Source organism: Pocillopora verrucosa, chromosome 9, assembly GCF_036669915.1.
Source record: "Pocillopora verrucosa isolate sample1 chromosome 9, ASM3666991v2, whole genome shotgun sequence".
In the NCBI taxonomy this organism is placed as follows: Eukaryota; Metazoa; Cnidaria; class Anthozoa; order Scleractinia; family Pocilloporidae; genus Pocillopora; species Pocillopora verrucosa.
This window is the reverse complement of record NC_089320.1, coordinates 14,365,124-14,380,845: the sequence shown is the minus strand read 5'-3', so window position 1 is coordinate 14,380,845 and position 15,722 is coordinate 14,365,124. Positions and strand designations below refer to the sequence as shown.

The 15,722-nt window shown below is 37.9% G+C and overlaps 2 protein-coding genes across 5 annotated transcripts; one reads left to right on the top strand and one right to left on the bottom strand.

Annotated features, from left to right (window-relative positions):
- Positions 1-138: 138 nt before the first annotated feature.
- On the bottom strand, positions 139-9,052 carry LOC131769519 (uncharacterized). 2 transcript variants are annotated; one of them, XM_066171995.1, is made up of 7 exons: positions 8,916-9,052; positions 7,787-7,947; positions 7,273-7,393; positions 6,798-6,913; positions 1,946-2,042; positions 1,246-1,378; positions 139-919 (listed from the first exon to the last, which is right to left on the bottom strand). In XM_066171995.1, exons 2-7 carry the CDS (start codon positions 7,939-7,941, stop codon positions 777-779), a joined length of 765 nt encoding a protein of 254 aa, XP_066028092.1. In that variant the 5' UTR covers positions 7,942-7,947; positions 8,916-9,052; the 3' UTR covers positions 139-776. The 2 variants fall into 2 exon arrangements, with proteins under 2 accessions (XP_066028092.1, XP_066028093.1); XM_066171996.1 differs by lacking the exon at positions 8,916-9,052 and adding an exon at positions 8,072-8,222.
- LOC131775402 (uncharacterized) lies at positions 8,911-14,520 on the top strand. Of its 3 annotated transcripts, none has more exons than XM_066171991.1 (8): positions 8,911-9,166; positions 9,791-9,976; positions 10,633-10,792; positions 11,295-11,409; positions 11,660-11,772; positions 12,046-12,142; positions 12,503-12,686; positions 13,573-14,520. In XM_066171991.1, exons 3-8 carry the CDS (start codon positions 10,641-10,643, stop codon positions 13,920-13,922), a joined length of 1,011 nt encoding a protein of 336 aa, XP_066028088.1. In that variant the 5' UTR covers positions 8,911-9,166; positions 9,791-9,976; positions 10,633-10,640; the 3' UTR covers positions 13,923-14,520. The 3 variants fall into 3 exon arrangements, with proteins under 3 accessions (XP_066028088.1, XP_066028089.1, XP_066028090.1); XM_066171992.1 differs by having other exon boundaries at positions 9,148-9,166; positions 9,847-9,976; XM_066171993.1 differs by lacking the exons at positions 8,911-9,166; positions 9,791-9,976 and adding an exon at positions 10,103-10,330.
- Positions 14,521-15,722: the final 1,202 nt, after the last annotated feature.

Here is a 15,722-nt window from a genome sequence, read left to right as displayed (position 1 = left end):
TGCTTATGTAAGTCGAGGAACAGCAAATTTAAGTTTCTATTAACAGTTATGAAATGATTTGGCACTTTCTGCTCATCTGATGCAATCTTTACACGAAGTACCCCGATTGATTATCGTAATCGAAGGAGTTCCATAAGATGATTTTTTGTACTTTAATCGAAATCCTTAGGAGAGCTGAGCACAAGAAGTAAATTTGCGGGGCTCTTTGCACATGTTAATGTGACTTAAGTAAACGAGTATTTTTGCAGACTCATAACCTGTAACATTAAGATGTGAATGGACAAAAAATAGCAATTTTATGTCGGCCATATTACACCTATTTGGTTGAATTGAAGGTGAAAAATAAAAGAAGGTCATTGCGGATTACCAAACCAATTCTATAAGGGGAAGGAAGACGCTTTTTTTTTCCAATTTAATGCTTATTCTTGTAGATTACTAAGAAGTTACTGTAGCTACCATTTATGGATATCATTTATCTTATCCTTGTATTGGTCTGAGCAAATTAAGGTTGTTTTTAATATTTGATGCATTTGTTACTTTATCTATCAAGGAACGCTGGTGTAAGCAAAGATCACCCTGTGTAACAATGATAATAAACGTGCAAGTTTTACGCTTTTTACTTCTTGTCAGGATCTCAATCTGTAGTCTTTACGCTTTATTTGCGTAGCGGTAATGCTCACACCTCTGTGAAGAGGAAAGTTTCTTAGACATACTTCTAAAGAATAAATGGAAAAATGTGATGGTATTATGGCTTTTAAAATGAAATTTCTTAACAGCTAAATTTCACAAGAATCCATAAGTTGCTGTGCTTCTTGACTTTCCCCGCGGGCTTGAAATTTTCGCCACACAACTACTCCGATTAAAGCTGCGGCAATCGCTCCTATCGCAACTCCCATCACGGCCAAGGTGGTTCCTGTCCCTACCAGGCAAAGAAGGTACGGATTAATGTACGTAAAATTTCTTGGAAGGCAGCGGAAAGTGAACGCTCTAACGGATAACTACCTCAGGTGAAACACCAAAATAACGAGGGCGTCCCGAGACAAGAGAAACAACTTAGACACAGCTTAGAGCATATCTAATACTATTCTTCGTGTTGTCTTCGACAACGGCTTCTTTTTAAATGAAATCGATCGCTTATATTACGTCAAGTTTGATCTGTGTACTCTGAAATTAATCACTTACTATTTCACCTGTAAACAGGATTTTTTCCTTTATGATTAATTCTAACAGATGCAAATGCTTTACCGTTCTTATGATCTGTTGTGGAAGTCTTCAACTGAACTTCTGCTCCCATTGAGCCAGAAGAAGAAACCGATGTTGACTTATACAAAGCCGGGCAGCGGTTTCGACAGGCGCAGTAATGTTTAATGGAAAAAATCTGTTCACGGGAAGTAAAAAAAAAAAAGTTTAAATGTTTTGTGGTATATGGAATGGGATGGTGTAGAATAGAATTAAAATCCCTTTGTAAGTTTTGTTGAGTTCAAATTTTGAAGGTTTTTTTAGATTGCAAACCCCGCTATCGTAAATGTAGTCCTTTTACTCAGCCCGAGGAGAACCAGTTCTCGTTAATTTAGTTTTGTCAACTGAGTTGATAACATAAATTGACCACCGTAAAGAGTTACAAAGCTGACGTTTTTAGCGTTATCCCTACGTCAGAGTGAATGACTAAGGGCTAATGCTCGAAACATTAGCTTTGTTAGTTACGGTGGCTAATTAATGTTAATACTAAATTACCCTGTTACACTCTCCCACCGACGCAGCACCACAGTTTCTTTAGAAACTTCCCCCACTTCAGCCAGTTCTGATTAGTTTACCCATTAGAGTCCTCAAAGTTTAAAACCAAACATTCTAGAAACCCACGAATGTATCACGTCGGGAATCAAACCTGCTCAACTGCGATCAAAAGATCAAAAAGCAACTGATCTTACGACATAGGTATACTGACATAGTTGTCTTCATCCACGGTTTCAAAATCTGGCTCTGTAGCTGACTCATCGCACAGGAACACCACTCTGGAATGTGGATTGTCGATACTAGGATCGCTTTAAAGCAGAGGATTTTGTCAGGTTCAAAATTTTGACTCAGAGTCAGCTTTAAGAGACATAGATATTTGTTGCCTAATTACCGTAAATATGTTTGGGAAAGCAAATTGGATCAAGTCTATCCATATAAATGTAACGAGCCCTAGCAAAAGTTATTCTAAGTTGACAGGTCACATTCAAGTGAATTGACAGTAAATGTAATTTTTTTTTCTCGCATGCACATCTTTGGTTGATCCGAAAATATCCGATTAAGAGAGAATTTTTCTGGAGACCGCGTGAAATCAAAAAAATGTGGCACATGCCTAGAAAAAGCCCTACCTTCATACTTCGCTCAAAGATATCTTAGGGTAAGTCTATAAACGTGGTATAATTTTTTTGTTCAGAACTGTTTTTATTTTCTAGAAAATCACCAAACACTATATCGAGCCCCAACCGCCATAACAGTGGCCCAAATGAAGCCGACGAGTAGGGCAACAAAAACGTTATTCTTCAAAAGCGCAAAAGAAAGCAAGTCTTTCCGAATATTATCTATTTGTATACGAGGTATTAACAAATGATTTGAATCTAATAACGGGATTATTGACATAACTATGAATTATTGGCGAATATTTGAAAATCGCCAAAATTTGATTGATTAAAAATTTCATTTTGGAGCAGTTTTTCAATAAAAATTTTTCCTACTCGGTATAACTCGGAATCACTTCAGATGAGCATTTCTGAAAATTGGAAACGATGTTCTTTTCAAGGATATAAAAATTAATTTGGGGCTCTTAATTACTGCGAAGAAATAGCCCGATCTATTTCGTGCAAATCGCAACGTCGCCGTGTAAACAACCGCAGATAATCCAATTCTTTTATTATCGAAGCCATAATTTCTTCAAAATCTTACCGCTTTGAGCTGTGCTTTATCAGAAACTCAATATGTTACCCTTACCTTCTGAAACCAGTGATTAAGGAGTGATGTTTCCATTATTTTTGTTTCAAATCGCCATGTTCACTTGAAAAGTGTTTACAACGTCCGGCTTGACCATTTACAATACTCGGAGCTGTTCATAAATCATCGCAAACCATCGCAACTCTATATTCTGCTTCCATACAACTCCAGTATACACAAAAGTCTTTTTAGCACGGTAAACCAAGATGCTTTGATTGCTTACAGTTTCAGTTAAGAAACGTTTGGCTCCCCAAATGACACAACGATGTTCACCAACGAAGTCGTGTGTCATCACTCATGTTTGTCACGCAATCACGCTAAACGTGCACAGGACACCCAGACAGGCATTCGTCTGCAGACATCGCTGTACCGAGTGCAAGGCCAACTAATATTTATTTCTTAGTCAGTGTTATGTTTTAAACAAAAACCTGCGCGAATTCACTTAAAAAACGTAGTAGATCTCTTTTGAGTGTTTTGAATCAGTGCCATTCTGAAAAACTACTTTTTGACGTTTTCGTAAATTTAGTCACCCCCTGGTACTGACTATACATGCGTTGTTATCGACTCTATTTCCACGACTACGCGCTTGCAAAGATTCTATTTATCAATAGGCACTTTAAGCATGACGTTTAACGGCAAACGGCAAACGCAAGCTTGCCTTTTATTTTGTTACCTATTTATGGAATTCTTAAAAAAATCCTGCACAAAAAATAAAATAAAATAAATCAAACCTACTTAATTCCGTGTACACACGCCTAGAGACAGACGACAGAAATTGAATTTTTGACGTTCGCGGGAAAAACAAACGTCATGCGTAACCTCTCAAATGACGAACTTCCCAGTTAACTAAAACAACTAGTTGGGAGTTCATTGTCTAGTGCTCCGTGATTATATACACACCTACGTGTCCCTAGTGGATCGATAAGGTCTACCATGACCTTCAGTGGCAGGCAGACAGGTTCCACGGTGAGGCGTTCTTTTCTAATGACACTGGAAAAATTCTACCGACTATGTAAACAGAACAACAGACTAACAATTTCGTGCTTTATCTAAGCACTTTGAACGTTAAACTTCACTAAAAACGTAAATCTTCGAGTCACAAAGTCGGCTGCTTGTATCAGGCCGCGAGACATTACGTATCATTTGATATCGCCTGACTGTAGGTCATTACAATCACATTTTTTAAAGCTTTGGACTTACACAATCTCTTTTTTTTGTTTTTGTTGTTGTTGTTGTTTTTTTTTAATTTTCCTTACGATAGCGTGCTCATCAATTTAAACCTTTCGATTTTGTACCTTGATTGCTACGATGATAATGGCCATCGCTAGAAACTTGACAGTTTTCTCAACTCGAACTCGGAAAAAAGTTGTTTCCCGTCCCTTAATCAAACAATTAATCGGCCATTCTTTGAGATCCCGAATTCTCGACAAGACAGAGGCGGCGTACCCTCGGAGATTCAAGAAATCAGGAAGTTCCTCCATACCAGCTAACTGAATGGGTTTTATAAAGCAAAAAAAGAAAGAAAGAAAGAAAGAAAGAAAGTAAGGAAAGGAAAAGAATACAGTGTCATATACTTTAGGTGTTTTCCTGGTCAATGAAACCAATATTCAAGCTACATGTAGTTTGTCACTGCTGACAGGTACAGCTAAAACAAAGGGCTTCGATCTTGCTCACGTAAGGCAGCTTACGATGAACGGAGATATCGAGATACCGAAATATTGGAAGGCAACGTGAATATCGATGCCCGTGCTAAAATGAGATCGACTTCCGATTCAACATCATTCACGCCCACAGCCTGTTTGTGTGCTGAGATGTCTTTCTCACATAAGCGCAGAGGGACTATAAGAGAAGCTTTTCCTGCAACTCGACTTCGCTTATCTTGGGAGCAGCATCCCCCAACTAATCTTTGAAAGGAGCAATTGATTTCCATTTGGTACGCTCACCTCTTAAAAAAATCGGCGGCCAAACGAAAACACCATTTTGGTTTGCTTTGGAAAATTTATGGCGCGACGCTCATTATATGGTTAGAAACTGTGCCTAATCTTATTTATTTTTTTAGCACTGAGTATTTTAGAAAGCTACTGCCAATTTAATTTTTCCACTCCTGCTTCTCTTATAGTCCCTCTGCGCTTATGTGAGAAAGACATCTCAGCACACAAACAGGCTGTGGGCGTGAATGATGTTGAATCGGAAGTCGATCTCATTTTAGCACGGGCATCGATATTCACGTTGCCTTCCAATATTTCGGTATCTCGATATCTCTGTCTACCCTGCAAGCCGTCACAATTTACAAAATAGGATAACACATTTTTTTACGTCGTTAAAAATTAATGCAGTGAAATTTCCTCTATGCTGTAGTAACATATACCTAATTCATTTAGCAGTCTAGGGTGACGCATGAGTGGTATCGCGCTTAAAAAATGCAAACAACGGTAATTTTAAATTCTGGATTTAAAACTTTTTCCCGGAAATAAAAAATTAGGGGATAAGAAGGAAACAAAATAAGAGCGTATTGGTAACCGAGCCTCCTTTCGAGTGACATGTTATTGCGTGACACCATCGCAAAAAACGAACGTCAATGATTCATTTCATCTGTCAGGATGCTCTGGCTCGTTCTATAAAAAAAAAAAACTTCCATTCTTATTGTGAAAGGAAGACTTGTAAAATGTGAGTGTTCCAAGCTGAAATATGGTTATAACTGTCCAGCAATGCGACGTTTCCGGCAGGAACCTTCGTGAGATGTTTTCACTGTGATTTGGTATACACCGCCTGTAGTGCTGTACTATCGAAGCTGTTGTCAAGTCTCTTTATAACAAGATTGAGGCAAGGAACCAATCTTAGAAAGGTGTTTTTCGCCAGGTGAGCCTAAGAAAGTTTACAATCTAGTATAGGTCAAAGCGATAAGATTTTGTTGGAATTATGGCTTCGATAATAAAAAGCCTAATTGGATTATCTGCGGTTGTTTACATGGCGGCATTGCGATTTGCACGAAATAGACCGGGCTACTTCTTCGCAGTAATTAAGAGCCCCAAATTAATTTTTATATCCATGGAAAGAACATTCTTTCCACTTTGGAAAAATGCTCATCTCAAGTGATTCCGAGTTATACCAGGTAGGAAAAATTTTTATTGAAAAACTGCTCCAAAATGTAATTTTTAATCAATCAAATTTTGGCTATTTTCAAATATTCGCCAATAATTCATAGTTATGTCAACAAGCCCGTTATTAGATTCAAATCATTTTTTAATACCTCGTATACAAATAGGTAAAATTCAGAAAGACTTGCTTTCTTTTGCGCTTTTGAGGAATAAAGGTTTTGTTGCCCTACTCGTCGACTTCATTTCGGTCATTTTATGGCGGTTGGGGCTCGATACAGTGTTTGGTGATTTTCTAGAAAATAAAAACAGCTCTGAACAAAAAAATTATACCACGTTTATAGACTTACCCTAAGGTATCTCTGAGCGAAATATGAGGATAGTGATTTTTCCGATCATGTGCCACCTCCCACGCGGTGATAAAAAAAATTCGCTCTTAATTTCTTTTAGTCCTGGCACACGTAAGATTTCTCGAAGGTTTAAATTCTATTTCTTCGCCCAAAGAAATTCAGAGAAGCGGTTGCTGTCACCAGTTTGCGCATAGAAAAATGTTTAATTTATTATAATCTCGATCGATGCATCGTAATGACATGCTTATGGTTCCGGATCAAGATGCGAAAGTGATATCGGCAATCCTTTGCCTTTCAGTCAACAAACAAGCTTAATAGAAGGAAATCTTTCCTACTAGTAATTAGTTACATGGCAAGGAATCAGAATACAGCTTACTTGGTCTTATACACCAGCTCTATCTGTCCTTCTTGGTTTATGTCACACATGATGTCTTTTTGCAAACCAACCTCAAAGTACTCGCGCGGTTTTTCAATCTCGGCGTATTTGCAAATCTGGAGGGATCGAAACGACAATTTATTGCTAAGAACAACAATGAGCATAAAGTTACCATTCTCATCAAATAATTCAGATATCAAAAAAGAAATCGTTAAAAACCTTTCCCAAAGTAACTATGTCATATTGAAATGAACAATTATTGGTCTGCAAGGAGGTATATAAGAAAAGAGGAAGAGAGTACCACAGTTAAAACAACAGAAAACTTCTCTAAACAACAGAAACAACAAACATCATTAAAACAACAAATTTTTATCAGTAACAGAAAAAAGCAAACAAAAGCAATTGTGATAACAGCAGTAACGGAAGCGTTTCAGTTTTAAGAAAAAATCAGTCAAAAGTCACAGGATAAACTCACAGCAACATCTCGACATATTTTGTGAGGATCGGCATCAGGATCATGTTCTCCCACATTTACAGGCGTACAAGGATTGTACGTGTATCGCCAACCAGGATATTTCTTGCCAGCAATCAAAAACCTGTTTTAAAAACATTGAGAGAAACCGTCTGAGTCACGTAATCCTTTCGAAATGTCAGTACACTCAGTAAATATGAGTTGTCTCTCAAATACATGGGCAAAACTGAGAAAATCCTAGGTCAAATATCTACTTGATACAAACATGTTATCATCAACTTAAGAATTACGAAGTAATCTGGTTTTATCAACTGAGTTAATCATGTATATTTGGGCCACCGTAGAGAGTTTCTAAAGCTGATATTGGGGTTTTTTACCTCAGAGCGAATGACGAGGGGCTAACGCTCGAGGCGTCAGCTTTAGAAACTCTTTACGGTGGCCAAAATATACATTATCAACTCAGTTGATTGCAAAAATTATCTTGTGAACTGTCGATTGTACTGACAACCTTGTGTACCTTGGTTTTCCGTCTGTTCTACGCAGCGGCATCAAGCTGTAGATTCCTCCATCGAATGTCTTACAAGTGCAGTTGTTGACTATAGTGATACCTTGGCCGTAACACTCATCGATGCACCATAATAGTATGAGTCCTAACAATTGTTTGATCTTCATTTTAGCCTGGAGGAAGTTGATCGAAAAATCAAATTAAACGGACTGTATCAAAGCCATTTAAATTGAGAAAAGATTGTGCATCGGCATGAATTAAGAAGCAGTTTCAGAAACAAACAAATGAAACGCGTACTAGATAATACTTCCCTCTGTCGGTTACCTATTCTTGGTACTGTGTTTATTCGAAAAAATGATAAAAGCAGAATCTTTCAACTTAAAAGTACTCAATGGGAGGTTTGTAGTCTCGTGACATGATAACACAATTCTCAGAATTAGCCTAGGTGTCAAATTGTTTATACTTGCGCAATAACTGGACGATTGCGAAACTTCTCGTCGAATAACTCCATCGCCTGAGTAGAATAACAAGCACATGTTTCGCAAATGGTTACATTTCCTATGCATATTTTCTATTCGTGAAACGTTTTTGCTTCCTCGTGCAATGATAAGTACTTAGTCTGATGCTATTTCACAGAGATCTAAAAATTTTCCACAAGGAATCGATGATGCGCCTTAACACGTATCTTCGTGCTGATTCAACCACCAAACCGAATGTGTAATTCTCATTGCATGTGAGAGTTATGTTTTGCTTTTTTTTTCATCTGAACCCACCATAAGATTATCTGAGATTCAAGATCTGGGCTTCCCTAGTTTTAGATCATTTCTACGAAATTAAAAGTTTCATTATTCCTCGGATGTCAACTCATCCTTGCAAATCAGTTGTTATTTACAGACTGCAAAGACCTAACCTCGAATTTTAAACGAACCGTGTATCGACTTTTGCACGTTGTAGGTAAAAATTTAGCAATCTAGAGCATTTCAATGGAACTAGAGAACTTGTGAGTTAAATTCATCTCTCAGGAACACGACACAGAAGGAAAATTTAATCCCGCTGGAGGTCCGATGCCAGATCTTTTAGCTGCAGAGAACTCACGCGAAGAAAAGGCTATTAACTACATTCTTATGTATCAATATCTTACTTCGAAGTGAATCCTGGCTCTGCGAGGTTGCGACTGAAAATCGCAATTTCCGGGAATTTCCTTAAAGCCTGCTTCTAGATGTTGTCACGCTTGTTGTCACTGCAAATGAGGTCAATATTTATTCTCGGAAATTCCGGATGTTTTCTCTTTTCTTTTTCGCAAGCCAAATGTCAAAAGTGATTGATTGCGAAGAATACACCAGTAATAGTCACTACTTCATAACAAGATAATTTGACAGTGCAATGAGAAAGGTTAGTGCACTACGTTTGCTATTAGCCATCTCAAAGAGAAATATCCATCGTCAAATACTTTTATAATTTTTTTTTTTGCTTACTTAATAATTGAACTTGACACAGACGGTAAACAGGATTTAAGGGTAAGAAATGCAAACAGAAGCTTGGTGTCACTGGATTCACGAGGCATCGATAATTTACGCTGTTTGTACTTTCGCTATGTACATCTTATGTGACTCAACATGTCTGTCTGAAAGCATCATTGTTCTGCGTTCATGCTAGAATTACCCTTTTATCGTCAATACATCAAAACGATTCTCGATTTTCTGGTTTAAAGGTGATTTCGCTGGGTCCACAACTGCGTTTTTCATTGTGACGCTTTTTGGCCTTCCTTAATTAGATTTAACAAAGTCTGTAGCGTTTCCAGGAATGATTTACAAATTAAGGTCTTTTAAAAAGTCTACCAAGTATCAAATATGGTTATCTGACTAACACTCGGTTTGCCGCTTACTATCACCGAAAATTATTATTTTTGAGGTAAACTTGTGCATTATTAAGATGAGTGTTATTTTACTTTGAATTTTCATTAAAATTGTTATAGACTTCTGTATTCTAATTCCGGTCTCTCTGAACTTTGGGTAGAGCGGAAGTTGATCATGAGATGACTAATCCAAAAATTTGCATCTGGCCATACAAAGGTCTTTCAACTTCGGATCAGGAGCCAGCCAAAAGAAGAATCAGAGTTTTCCGCTTAGGAAAAAGCTTTGTTTCGTGAAAAGGGGGTAGATGTCTACTTCTACTTAACAAAAAGCTACAATAACGCCGAAGGTATTTACGATTCTATCACCCAGTATTCAGTACTGAATTACATTTGTTTGTGCAATGTACCGTGCATTTTCTGAAATCGCGTGTCGGTAGAAGTGAAGTGAATGTATTGCCAGTTGAAATTTCCGTTTGCTAACTAAATTTAATGTCTGAATAAATCAATTTGGCACAATTATAGGAAAACAGCATGATATAAAATCGATCAATTTGCGTAGATTTTATGAACGGAAACCAAGCGTTAGCTATTTATTGACGTGCCCAGGCAGATGTTTACAGCCTAATTTTTCTCCGAAATTCACCTTCGTTGGTAAACATTTTACAAGCAATGTTCAAACCACTGTTGTTGTTAGAGAAAAGGTAAGACATTTTTTCTAGGCTTCAATGGGGATGGTTCAACTGGCCTTCATCGATCGCTAGTCGAAAAGAACATATTCAGAATGACTGAAAAATGTTAGATTGATAAGAAAACGTAGCCCTGAACTGGCAAGGTCCTAAAACTTCCAAAGAATCGGGCTCTGGAAATATGTTGCTCCATTACTTCAGCGACAAGCTATGTCAAATATAAATCTGCTTGATTTCAGCTTCACTCGCGAAATTCAGGTTACTTACACGATGTAATGCTTTTCGTGTTGCCTTTGTACTTTCTCTTTCTTCTCTAGGTTATAAGATGGAGAACAAGTGCCTATTAGGATTGATTTTTCTGTCGTGCATTAATAGATGCATTGCCCAGAGCATTCAAACAATCAACAACTGCACGTGTCGGACATCTGATGGTAACTTTTATAGTCTGTGGCCCTTCAGAGGAACAGAAAAACCGCGGTATGTTAAGTTTTCTTTTCTGCTTTCCATCTTGGTTTTAAGTGAAGATGAAACGATATTTTTCAAGGGACTTTCATCCTTCTATTTAGGGTTAATATTAAATTATATCAATCATAATCATGGAGAATGGCTTGGTTAAGATACATGAAGTCTCGATTTGCCTTTTGGGAACAAAACCTTTATTATCATGCATTGTTCTCAAGCTGATCGCTCAAGACTCGTTTATATGCATTGGATGATCCGTTCTTTACTAAGAAGTTTCTCTGTCCATGATTCTGTTTTAAACGAATGGGGAGCATAAGGGTTCGCAATAATCTGCGACGTCTCTTTTTGTCAATAAAAGAGATAATTTAGAATGATAAAAACAACCTGGCATGCACTCAAATGCCAAATACCTCTGAAGTTAGCATATGCTTTCCTCCTGGAAAATCTTTTGCACTCCTTTTGATAATACCTTTGTAATTCTGTTCTTATGATTTATTTTTTTTCATGTGGACAATAGCTTTGATGTTCCTGGAAAGAAGTACCCTGGTTGGAGGTATGCTTATAATCCTTGTACCTCTATGACATTTGGACAAGATGATCCACACCCTGGAAAGATATGTCATGATATCGGAGTAGGTTCATCAGACAGCCTTTCATTTCTAAAACTTTGCAGTGTTATGTTGTCATTGTTTTTGTTCTGTTGTTTCGGTAGCTTCCTGTTTCCGATAATTGTAGCAATTCAGCATTGCCAAATTAATGTTCTGCAAACTTTTTTTCTGAGAATACCTTGTTGATTTTTCTTCGCATCCAAGCATCTTTTACAGAAATTCCAATGTTTTAAAAACCACAGGAAGCTGATTTTTATTGTTAAATTTTATTTAGATATGTAAATATCCTAAAATAGAAAAACCGCGTGATTACCTACAAGTTGGTGTGCAGACGGGGGTCAGATGTGAAATAAACGAAGGACAAATTCGGCTGTCGTATAAAACAGAGTAGGTATTTCTTACAAACGAATACAAGCCATTCTTATGTTGAAATATTCTGTCAGGCGCCAATTTAAGTTATGTCATCTCAAAGAGTTGCTGCATTATCAGTCGACATACCAGCCCCCTAAGGGGTTTATTTACTGAATACAACGATCAGGTAGCATTTGATAAAAACTCGTCTTCAAGCGTTGAAAATCTCTGAAATTAATCTCGCTATTACCAATTCATCAGCAATAAACAAAATTCAAAAGTACTTAACTTTTACACATATCATTGCAGCGATCACTCTATCGACCCTCCAAGATCAACGGTACAGCTTATTTGTGACCAGACTATTTCATTCCCGGTTTTTGAACCCAAGGATGAAGATAGATATGTTAGTATGACTTTTTATTGTTGATTTCTGGTTGTTGTTGTTGTTGTTGTTGTTGTTGTGTTTTTGTTTCTGATTATTTATACTTTGGAAAGGGATGTGACTCCCTCAATTCTATATTCTTACTGTTTCTTTGGGAGAGGGGGTGGGGGGAGGGTGAGTATCTGTCAATTTTTTAGGCGGTTCTGAACTCTAAAAATTTGACAACTAGATAAGGAGCTGAAGTTAGAACCGGCATCAAATTTTTTTGTGGGAATTACAAACAAATTATAATGAGAAGCGATGGAAAAAATATACATTTTCGGAATAAAGTTATACTAACCATAATCTTTAACAGGGGTTTCATGTTATTCCATGTCATAGATATTCAGTATAAAAACCAAGTGCGCATGTCCAAATCAGTGTTGGCCGGTAATAACGACGACAACAGGCTCAACGAAGGTAATACCGACGACAACAGGCTCAACGAAGATAATACCGACGACAAAAGGCCCCACGAAGGTAATACCGACGTCAACTTCAAATTCAACCGAACACAGTCCTGAAGGTAATTGCCAAGATTTGTTTGGACTTTGTACGTGAACGGACTACAGCGTTCCCCTTTTGTGCGTGGATGGGAGGGAGGGGGGAGGGAGGGGGGAGGGAGGGGGAGCGAGGGGGAGCGAGGAGGGAGCGAGAAGGGGAAGGAGAGGGAGAGGTAGAGGGAGGGGGAGGGAGCGGGGAGGGAGGAGGGAGGGACGGGGTAAAAGGGGAGAGGAGGGTATTGTTTCGAAAGCAACCATATCAAAAGATTGTGTCATTATCCTTACATCCAGAAATAAAATCCGAGATTCTAATTTTGCACGTTGGCGGTTGCCAATCTCTATAATCTCTACGAGGAAGACCTTATTCAGATCATGTAAATGATAAACCATCAATTCAATCAGACCTGGAATGCTTTTAGTGTTATAGTGAATGTTCATGGTCGGTTATGCTACTGTTTATATTGATCAGTATCTCATCGATACTTTGCAACGAAAAGATACTTCAGCTTTCAACTAGGGAGTATCTCTTAGCTTAGCTTTTTATCAATCGTGGCCACTACCCTAAAGCCACCAATAGAATTGTAATTAGTATTTCAATTATCATTTATCATCGAAAAAATGTCCGAGATTAAGTTCGCTTTAGTTGCTTATAAAAACTATTTGCACACGTGCTCTTTCATATATCAAAAAATGATAAATTTGAGGAATATTTCTTTACGCCATCTTAATTATTTTTATTTTCTCTCTCTGATGAACGTTTACCTCATTGCATAACGCCTCGAACATTCATTCCACAGAAGAGTCGAAGGTACTTCATGGTTAACGTATCCAGCAGAATTTTTTTTGTATTATAAAGAAAACAAAAACAATTTCGACCTGAGTTCATAAAGACCTCTTTTTTAATTTCAGATTCAAAGTCGTTTAATTGGGAGCTGTGCATTTTGCTACCGGGTCTTGCAGGATTTTTCGCCATCATGCTTTGTTCTCTATGCCTGTGGCGGCATTTTGCTGCTGTTAGAGAGGCATTGAGGTGCCGATGCTGCCATCATTTTGAAGAGTGTGAACCGTTAATAGTACACAAAAACGATCTTGGAAAAACAGAGAAAACCTATCGTATCAAAAACAAACAAGGAGATAAGGCTGTTGAACACGAGGATTTTGGAGGAAAAGACAAAATGGTCGAGCCAGTTCAAGAGCAAGACGTGGGAGACAAGTCTCAAACTGTTGGGAAAAATAACGTTTTATCATTAATCCTGTAACAAAAGCGAACCCTTGTTCAGGTGTTGGGTCCTTATTTCCAGGGCTTGCCCAAAGGGCAAAGGCCAAGTATAGGTTTGGCCTTCGTATTTTTTTTTCCGCGTTCAGCCACAAATCGCCCCCTGAACTATAAAGCGCATCTGTGAAGCTAGCTCTCGTTATTTATTTTTTTTGTTTATAAATAGTCTTGCAGTTGTATTCTGTTCATATATCTGAGGGGTGGGAAAGAGACAGATTTTTTTCTCGAATGTAAGGAGAAGTGAACAGATTTCAAAATAGCGTCTGATGCGAATCGGACGGGAAAATTATCAGGGTGGTTCCCCCCCTCCCCCCCCCCCTCCTTTTATCAGGGTGGTTTTTCTCCCTTTTCCTCTATCCTTGATCAAAAAACACCTTTGTAGACCTCAAAAATGAAAAGAGATGTGCGAGAGAATTATCAGTAGGAAGTAAAATAGCTTCGAAGCTTTAAAAACGGGATGACAACAGTCGTCACGATCGGTAGTTGCTTGATCGAATGCATCAAATCAGTTTATTTGAAGGACGAGGAGTAGTTTAGGCGTAGGAAGACTGAAAATTTTAATAAAAAAGCATCCAATTGAATTGTCATTCACAGTCATTCTAAAACATTTAATATTGTCGATAATTCTGCCGTGACGATGCATTAGAAACGCCTGCCTGGCCAAGTGAGACAAACATGATTACAACAAATTTCCAAAGTGGCAACGATCGATCGTTGCTTTATCAGATACTTCAAATCAGTTCATTTGAAGGACGAGGAGTTGTTCAGGCGCCGGAAGGATGCTCATTTTAGTTTAAGAGAACTTCAAGTACGACTATACCTAGTAACGATGCATTTAATACCATCTTTCGAGTTCGAAATGAATTGAGTCGAGGCACACTACGAACATCTAAAAGATTGTTTACGATCTAATGGGAAACGCAACGATTATTTTGTGTAAAAAGTAGCAGCTAGCTGAGACACTGGTTGAAACGCTGTGATCAAGTATGCCCCGGTCTGACATAGTCACACTTTGGGAATTTGCTGTCCCAAACCTCGAATTTCAACTCGAAAAGACTTTACGATGTTAAGTGCAACGCGAGCCGTGTGAAGAGGGTAGACGTGTGCACAAAAGTCAGGTAATAGGGAAAATTCGGACATGACAACACGGGAAGCCCGAGTTTACGCACATATGCTTCTTGTTTTAGTGAACGGGCAATCTTGCTTTCCTTGAGGCAAATATTAATCGAAGTCTCAATTACTAATAATTCGCGCACCAAATTCCTCCCTCAAAAAATTTCTACGTTCGATATGACATGAAGTCTTAAACATATAACCCTCGTCATTCATTGCTTCAGTTGTAACTTTAATTCTTATAGAGGGTGTATGTAATGGTAGAACATGTACAGTGAGCATCAATAAAATTATCAACCAACATTACCAAGTATATCACATGATGTCATTTCTCAGTGCTTCTGGACAAATTAAAATTATCGAGGCATGTTTTTTGACTTGAAAAGACATTTTGACTTGCGCCAAGTATTTTTTCTGTTTTAATTTTGCGAGTAGTTAAATGATTGATCCCGATGTTAGACTGATGATCTGGTAGGTCTATGCTTTTGTTTACCATGACAATATATGAGTCCTGATACATGTCAGGTCTTTATTTAAGCCTAAAAGAATGAAATTTGCTCATAAATTTTTACTGAAAATGTCGATGTTGTTGAACTGAGGTTGCCGATTACCTCATGATAAACCAGAAAAAGGACTTAAAATTTTTTGATTAGCCAACGTATTGGAGCCG

Bases quoted from the DNA above. Each gene is read 5' to 3' on its own strand.
- LOC131769519 (XM_066171995.1), bottom strand. From the start codon at position 7,941: ATGAAGATCAAACAATTGTTAGGACTCATACTATTATGGTGCATCGAT. The intron at 1,379-1,945 runs GTCAGTATACCT...TCCCGTGAACAG, and splicing joins CCGTGGATGAAGACAACTAT to ATTTTTTCCATTAAACATTA. The intron at 920-1,245 runs GTAAAGCATTTG...TTTGCCTGGTAG, and splicing joins CACAACAGATCATAAGAACG to GGACAGGAACCACCTTGGCC.
- LOC131775402 (XM_066171991.1), top strand. From the start codon at position 10,641: ATGGAGAACAAGTGCCTATTAGGATTGATTTTTCTGTCGTGCATTAAT. The intron at 10,793-11,294 runs GTATGTTAAGTT...TGTGGACAATAG, and splicing joins AGAGGAACAGAAAAACCGCG to CTTTGATGTTCCTGGAAAGA. The intron at 11,773-12,045 runs GTAGGTATTTCT...ATATCATTGCAG, and splicing joins CGGCTGTCGTATAAAACAGA to CGATCACTCTATCGACCCTC.